This window comes from Mustela nivalis, assembly GCF_964662115.1.
Source record: "Mustela nivalis genome assembly, chromosome: 12".
Lineage (NCBI taxonomy): Eukaryota > Metazoa > Chordata > Mammalia > Carnivora > Mustelidae > Mustela > Mustela nivalis.
In genome coordinates, this window is record NC_139031.1 from 90,840,088 (window position 1) to 90,847,669 (window position 7,582).

A 7,582-nucleotide genomic window follows, 5' to 3' on the forward strand; every position below is an offset into this window, starting at 1 on the left:
GCTGGGTGGGCGTGCTTCCCTGTGGGTCCTAGTGAGGCTGCCCGAGGCGCTATGGGCACTGAGGCTCCCTGCGAGCACACTGCCCTCTGCATCAACCACCCGATGGGGTCACACGCTGCCGTGGAGAGAGGCCACATCGACATCGGGGCCCCAGCCCTCCCTGCAGTCTTTGCTCTCCCCCCATTCCCATGCCAGCGACGCCTCTCAGCAGGGCCGGACCCCCGAGGGCTGAGTGGGCAGCCTGGGAGCTCCCAGAGGCCTGTGTGCTTTGTCCCTCCTGGCAGGTGCCCCGGACAGACAGACAGACGGAGAGACGTGAAGCTAAGTGGGTTTTTATTGGCAGCAGGTGGGAAGTGTCTCGCGCTTTCTGGATCGGGGAGACGAGGTTCTTGCCAAGCAGGCTCAGGCTGGTCGCTCCTGGCAGCCAGGGGGTTCCTGGGGAAGCCCCTCACTGGAGTGGCTCCTCTGCAGGTGACACGGAGGCCTCAGAGGAGCGGGACCCAACCTCGGGGGCCGCTCCACAGCCTTCCCACCCCGGCCTTCCCCATGGCCCACAGGCAGGCTTGGGCACAGGGGGTCAGGATCCACGGTTCCCGGCTCCTGCCCCAGGCCTCCTCCCACATTTGGGAGCCCAGCTGCCTCCCAGGGTTACGTGGCAAGGTCACAGGCCCTCCTCAGCCTGGGCTGGACCATGGCTTGCTGTCCCGCTCAGACGAGTCTCTGAGTCTCTGCTTCCTTTGCTCGCCTGACACCTAGTCTGAGCCCAGGCCTTCTTCTGCCACGGTGGCTGGGGCTGTGGCCGTGGCCGTGGTGCGGTCCCGGGAGGGCGTGGGGCGCTCACCTGCCTCGGGTGAGAGACACCTCATGGCGCAGGTGCTCAGGCAGCACTTTCTGTCACCGGCACAGTGGTCGTCCCGGGAGCACTCACTACTCTCCAAGCAGGGTGCGGGCGTCAGCGGGGCCGGCACCCAGGGGCAGCGGCCGGCCTTCTGCACAGGCGCTGGGGAGAAATGGCCGGCCCTCAGGCCCTGAGTTCGCCCTGCAGCTGGTCTCCCCTGCGGCTGGTGTCCTGGCCCCCAGGGCTGCCACCGTGCCCTCTGGGCCCCTAAGGAGGGGACCGTGGCTGCCGCTTCAGAGAGCTGGGCCTGGGCGATGCTGGGAGGAGGCCTGTGAGCCTGAGCCCACACGCCAGCAGGGGAGTGGGCTCACTCCCGGGTGGAGTTCAGGGAGCTGGGGAGGTGGGTCACTAAGAGGGGTCTGGGGTGCCCCCTCAGGGGGGACCCTAGAGCAAGCTGGCTCCTCCCACCCCCAGACAGGCCTCAGCTGGGACGTGGGGGCTGTGGTGTTACCGATGAGGGGGACCACGCAGGAGCGGCTGCAGGGGCTCCTGGGGCAGCATTTGGTGCCTTGGGGGCAGTTCTCGTCTGAGTTGCAGGAGACCACACAGGCGTCCTCCTCGGAGGAGCTGAGCTCCGGGCACACAGCCTGCGCTGCACACAGGACAGGCAGGTGAGGGGGGGCCCATGGACCACCTCCCCTGGGGCTGCTTGGTGGGGGGGCAAGGTGGGGCGAGAGCCATGGGCAGTCTCGTCCCCAGCACCCTAACTTGCCCCCTTTCTTGAAAGGAAGAGAGTAAGCAGAGTGTGACCTGGGAACGAAAGGGTGCGTCAGGTCCAGGCCCACGGCAGCAGGTGGGGTTAAAACCCAGGGGTCCAAGGACGGGGGCCCGGCCTTGTGGCACCTGGGGGTCTCTAGGCAGTGCCTTGCTCTTTTGCTGTGGGGGACCCCTCAGGGGCAAGCCTCCTCCACCCTGTGCCGCCCATCCTATCACCAACATATCAGGGCCAGCGGTGTGTCGGGGATGCACCTGGGGCAGAGGGAGGCTGGGAGGACCCTCCTGGGCGCCACCCCCCCACGCCCGGCCAAGGGATGGCAGCTCAAGCCTACCTGGCAAGGTGAGGGCCGGGGCTGGGGCCAGGGCCAGGGCAGCCTCCAGGGCCAGCAGGGCCAGAGCTAGGCTTACAAGACAGCGCATGGTGGCAGGTGGCAGGCAGAAGGCAGATGGTGGCCTGTGGGCCCCAGGAGCCTTTAAAGGCAGCAGTGGGAGGAGGAATGTGGGGGAGGGGCTGGCGCTGGCCCAGCTGGCCCAGGGGCTTCCTCCTTGGATGGACCCCTGCATCAGGGACACGGTTTAAAACTTAAAAAAGGCCCTGATAAGGTGCCCATTTCCCTCCCTCAGGGAGGTATCGCCTGAGGGGCGGTGGGGGTGGGATGGGCGGCCTGGCTGTTGGTCCTTAACAAAACCAGGTTCATTTGTGAATCGCAGAGAGAGTGGACCCTAAAAGTTTCCATCACAAGAAAAGAAAATCTGTGACAGTGCGAGCTAACGGGCGCTCAGGAAACATCATGCAGATCGTGTCCCACGGTTCGCAGACATCCAGTCACCCAATCATCTCCCCCCACACCTGAAACCAGTATCCTGTCACAGGGCAATGGTACCACTTTAAAAAAACAAAGGTAAAATGAAACAAAAAAAAAAAACAAAGGGCAGAGAAGGGGCCCGTGATGCTCCCTAAGAGGTGCGTCCCCACCCTGCGCTCAGATCCCGGGCACGGTGCCTTGTTTCTCTTGTGGTGCCGTGTGTCTTCCCTGGAACTTTCTATGAGAACAGCCGCCTGTGTTAGAGCACCAGCACCGGGCCAGGGAATGTCCCGGCTCTTTCTGTGCAGGGCCTGGTGGCTACCAGGAAGGCCTCTTCCTAGAAGAGCCCGCCTGTGACAGGCCAGCCAGGCCGCGTGGCTGGTGGCACTCCTGGGATGGTGAGGGAGCTTCCTCCATCCTTCTTCCCTGAGGGCCAGGCAGAGAAGGGGCCTCGGGGTGACTGAGGCCATTGCCACTGGGTCCAGGTCACCTTTTCTGCCCGCTCGTGACCTTGGTCTTGGACAGCTGTCTGCTGTGGCCCTCAGCCTCTGCTCTGTGGATTTCCGGATGTTTCAGCCCAGATGCTCCCCTGCCGGGGCTTAGATAACCCAGCTCTTCCTGCCGGCCCCAAGGGGCACCGTGATGGCCTCATGCCCCCTCAGCAGAGTTCTGGGGCCTCAGCCCAGGCCGCTCCAGGATGGCCAGCGGCAGAGATCCTGGCCACGATAGTGACCGGCGGCCTCATGCTGGCAGTTCCCAAATTTTTCCCCGCTGAAGCCCAGGAAGGAGGCAGCACACGGGCCTGAGGGGGACACCAGGCCTAGGAGGACAGAGGGGTAGCGAAGCCACGGTCACTCGCTGGCAGGTCCTGCTGGCTTCCTGTCCCCGCTTTCTGTGCCTCCCCTACACCAAGACCAGGGGATTTAGGGTCTGGTTTGCTTGGATGCTAGGTCTGAGGCCAGGCTGACCAGACTTGCCACTGGCTCACCAGGATGTGGCCTCGGCTTGTGGGACCTATGGTCACAAGGTCTGGCAGGCCATCCTGCCTGGTCCCCTCCTCTCTGACCGCTTGGAGCACCTGAGCTCCTTCCTGCATCTAACCTCCCATTTCCCTCCCTTCTCTTCCTCCCTCCTTCTCCTCCCCCACCCCCAACCCCACCTTGCACCGTCCTGGTGGGCTGCTCCCCCAGTGCTCTCCTACTTGGGGTCCTTTTGCCTGTCCCCTCAGCTCTGCTGCCCTGGCCTCTCGCTTCCCAGCACAGGCCTAGGGAAGCTCCCTTCTGGGATGTTTACTGTCTGCTCCTCGGGAGCGTAATCTGCTGGGTCAGGGTCCTTGTCCATCATGCAGCTCAGTGTGTCCCTGCATCTAGGCACCCGTGGACAGTGTGGGAGGGGACAGCATCAGGCCTCTTTTTGCAGACGGTGACCCACACTCTGGCCCATGACCTCTCACACCGCACACCACAACATAACCCTCTGGCCTGGCGCCTGGAGTCCGGACCCAGGCATAGCCTGATGCCCCTCCAGACAGGGACGGCTGGGCCCCTGATAGTTGTGTGGCCTCTGGGAACTCCCCAGGGGGCTGCCTGGAATTGGGGGCTGGGTCAGCCCTGGGAACCCATGACGGAGGGAGCCTGTCCAGGAGCTGGAGGCCTTCCGACAGGACCTGGCCTTCCCTCCCCGCCGGGTTTTCCTGTTGGGGCCATGCAAGGATGGTAGGAGGCCACTGCTGGTGGCCAAGGTGCCCCCGGCTCTGGGAAGCTTTCTGTGATGCAGCTCGTACTACTTAGAAAACAACCCCTAGTCGCTCTGATCAGAAGAATAACACGCGTTGTAGGAAGCTGGGACAATTCGGAAACGTGCGGAGAAAACAGAACTCACGCCCGATCTGCGTCCTGGAGCTGTCTTGTCCCCGGCTCACTTGGACTTCCTCTCGTTTTCCCTCATCTGTCCGTCTACCACCTGCCCACCCACCTCATGCCCCCCCTGCAGAGGTAGCCGTCCCCCCATCCCCCCGACGACCTCGGTCACAGGGGCCACACTGCCCGAGGGTACAGACACGCACACTGATCCCAGGCCCTCTAGACTTCCAGAAAGCACCACGCTTGGGGCGGGGGACTCTGTGGTGGGGGAGCGTGGCCATTCCCTGCAGGCTGGCACCATCGTAAACATTTCTTCACCTGCAATGGGAACCTCCTGTGTGGCTGGGCCACCCTTCTCCCTGAGCTGGGGGTCTTTCAGTAGGGGAGTGCGGAGGTTGGCTGTAACCCCCTGGGGTCACGAGCCGTGGCCATGCTGGGAGGGGATGCACAGCCCAGAGGGCTGGGGTTGGGAACAGAGCAAGAGGTGTTGGCAGGAGAAGCGTGGGCGCAGGGCCCATTTGCCTTCACAGTTCTGAGGGCAGGTGGAGAAACCAGAGGTTTCCAGGAACGGTGCTGCCGTGAGCTCTCCAGCCGCGGGGCAGGGACGTGCGCTGCTTCTTGGTCCCACCAGCCTAGCTTCAGCCCATCTTCTTCCAAGATGGTCAGGCCTTCTTGCTTCCTAGCAGCCCCTGAAAGCCAGGACAGGTGGGGAAACTGAGGTCCCACTGCGCTCACCTGCAGCATCATGGCCTTCGTGGGCTAAGTACACAGTATCCCCACTGGTCCTACGGGGTCGGCTGGGGTGGGGCTTCCTCCAGCTCTCAAGGTGGAGACAAACTTGCCCCTCTTTTTGGGGGACATCATGGCCCCTGAATGGGATCTTGAGCTCAGTCCCGATCATCAGGTGTCACAACTCCTCTGGGCAGGGCCTGTTCCCATCACACACATCACGAGCCCTGGGCAGAGGTCCTGTCCCCATCATGGGTGTCTCGAGCCCTGGGCGGGGGTCCTGTCCCCATCACTGCTGTCACGGCCCCTGGACGGGGGTCCTTGTCCCCACCTTCCTCACCCCAGTCTCACTGGGTCATGCCCCGTACACAGTGGCTGTACCTCCTGCCTCCCACTCCTCTCTGGAATGTTCTCTCCTACCCACAGTCTCTCAAGGCACCTCCTGTGCAGGCTCCTTAGTCTGTTGGATGTCTAGAGCGAGGAGTGGTTGGTGGTAGCTGCTGGGTGGTCCTCAGGGTGGAAGGCAACTGTAGGGCTGGCTGTGTGGCTGGGACCACCGCCAGATGAGGTGTGGTCCTCTGGCCCCAGGGGACACACCGATGCAGGTGCGTCACCCCTGCAGGAGAAGGCAGGAGGCGCCCACAGTCCAGGTGCCATGACCAGCAATGTTGCCGGGCACAGAGAAACGGGGTCTTCTGGGGGTAGCTGATGCCAGGGTCACCAAGGGGGAGGGGCTGGGAGGCTGCGGGGCCAGGACCACAGAATGCCATGGGGCCAGGCCCGGGTCGGGTGGGGGGGCCTGAACAGTGGACTTCATGAGGGCCCCCCGCTGGCTGATGGGGGTGGGGGGGTGCCCAGGAAAGCCCACTGCCTGTCCTTGTGAGACAGGACCAGGGTGGCTGGGGTCTTGGACAGAGGAGAGAGGCCCAGCCTTGTAATCAGGGACCAGCCAGGCTGTGGTAGGAGGGCAGGGTCGGGGGGGCCTTCTGTCTGGTGTCTGCCCTCACCCTCTGATGTGCTGGCCTGGCGGTGGGTCCCGCTTCAGAGCCAGCCTGCACCGGAGAGCTGGACACCACGGGCCGCCACAGGAGGAGCCCTCCCACGAGCCCAGGGAGCCAGAGGGGCAGAGGCGTGGAGCTGGAACAGGCTTCGTTGGGACCCCAGGGCCAGGCTGACAGCCACACCATCACTGGCTACCTGAGACAGCGGGGCCCCACTAGCTCAGAGGCTCCCAGGGCCCGGAGTGAGGCTAAAGAAGCCCTTGGACGTCCTCTCCAGCTGATGCTGAGCTGGGGGGGGTTAGTTCCAATAGAAAAAACTGTCATTTCCCTCAACAATCTCGCAGCCTCATCCCCTGCCCAGCATTTAAACATCTCATTTTCCAACCAACGTTCAGAGAACGGGAGATTTTCTGTTAAAATCTAGCTTTCTGGTGGGGAAACACGGGAGTCCCTGTCACATGCATGGGCAGAGGCCAAGAGAAAGGCAGGGGAGGGGAGGGCTTCCCGGTGGAGGGGGGCGCAGGACTGGGGGGCGCTGCAGGCCTGGGGCGCTGGAGGGGGCTAAGGAGAGGTGGGGCATCCTTGTATGATCTGTGTAGGAGAATGTGTGCACTGGCCCGGACGGGTGTCCGTGTGTGCGCATGTGTGTACATTTGTATGTGCAAACTCTGTCAGTGCATTGTGTCTACATCTGTGCAACCTCTTTGTCTCCAGTGCACTTTCCAGAAGGACCACGGAGTTCTTTCCTTCTGCAGCAGCCTCTGGGAAGGATGTGGACCCTGTCTCTGGGCCTGGCCAGAGCGCAGACCCTGGTGCTGTGAGATGCCCTGGGCCCATCCTTGAGATGCCGCTCTTTGGCCGAACTCCAGGCTCCTGGAGTCTACACCAGCGTGCTTGGAGCCTACTGGCCCCCCCGACCTGGGGTCGAGGGGCCGTGATGGGAAAGTGATGGCAGGCGCATCAGCCCAGGGCTGCGGTGGGGTCTCCCCACCCTCTACCTGCAAACCCTGGCTTGGAGGCCAGCGGGGTCCTGGAGAGTGATCCCTACACTGTGAGGAGCCAGTGGGGTCCACCTGGGACCCCAGACCCACAGGGTGTCTGCAAACAGGCATTGGCAGGAATTTGGGAGGGCTGCAGGGGCTGGTGCTCAGTCTTGAGCAGGAGGGCTGAGCCCTCATCCAGACGGCCAGGGCTAGGCCTCTCTGACTCCGCTAAGCCCCCCTGGTCTGTCTTAGCATGAGACCTCCGGTGTGGATAGGGAAGGACATTCACAACATCCTGAGGGGTTGGGAAGCAGGGATGAGTGAGACATGGACATGACATTTGGCGTGGACGTTATGTGCTGATCCCCGCCTTGACCCTGTCCAAACATGGGGCCACCTGTGGGGACCCCACGAGGCAGGTCACAGCTGGTTCCCATGACTCTCCTTTAGGACATCTGGGTTGGGATTTTCACCCCCAGAAACTATCCTGCCGAGCCAGGTTTAGGGACCCCCAGATCTCACTGAGGGCAGAGGGACTTACACAGAAATACCTATTTTCTGAACATGAACCCACAGTGCGCTGTCC

General features: G+C 62.9%; 1 protein-coding gene across 3 annotated transcripts; it reads right to left on the reverse strand.

Annotated features, from left to right (window-relative positions):
* Positions 1 to 316: 316 nt before the first annotated feature.
* Positions 317 to 6,284, reverse strand: LOC309844836 (whey acidic protein-like). Of its 3 annotated transcripts, XR_014300927.1 has the most exons (5): positions 6,210 to 6,284; positions 5,452 to 5,628; positions 1,350 to 1,490; positions 842 to 1,000; positions 317 to 465 (listed from the first exon to the last, which is right to left on the reverse strand). XR_014300927.1 is itself a non-coding variant. In XM_082692151.1 (4 exons), the coding sequence occupies exons 1-4, from the start codon at positions 2,177 to 2,179 to the stop codon at positions 449 to 451; spliced, it is 549 nt and encodes a 182-aa protein (XP_082548277.1). In that variant the 5' UTR covers positions 2,180 to 2,374; the 3' UTR covers positions 317 to 448. The 3 variants fall into 3 exon arrangements, 1 of the variants encoding a protein (XP_082548277.1); XR_014300926.1 differs by lacking the exon at positions 5,452 to 5,628; XM_082692151.1 differs by lacking the exons at positions 5,452 to 5,628; positions 6,210 to 6,284 and adding an exon at positions 1,948 to 2,374.
* Between the last annotated feature and the right edge of the window lie 1,298 nt (positions 6,285 to 7,582).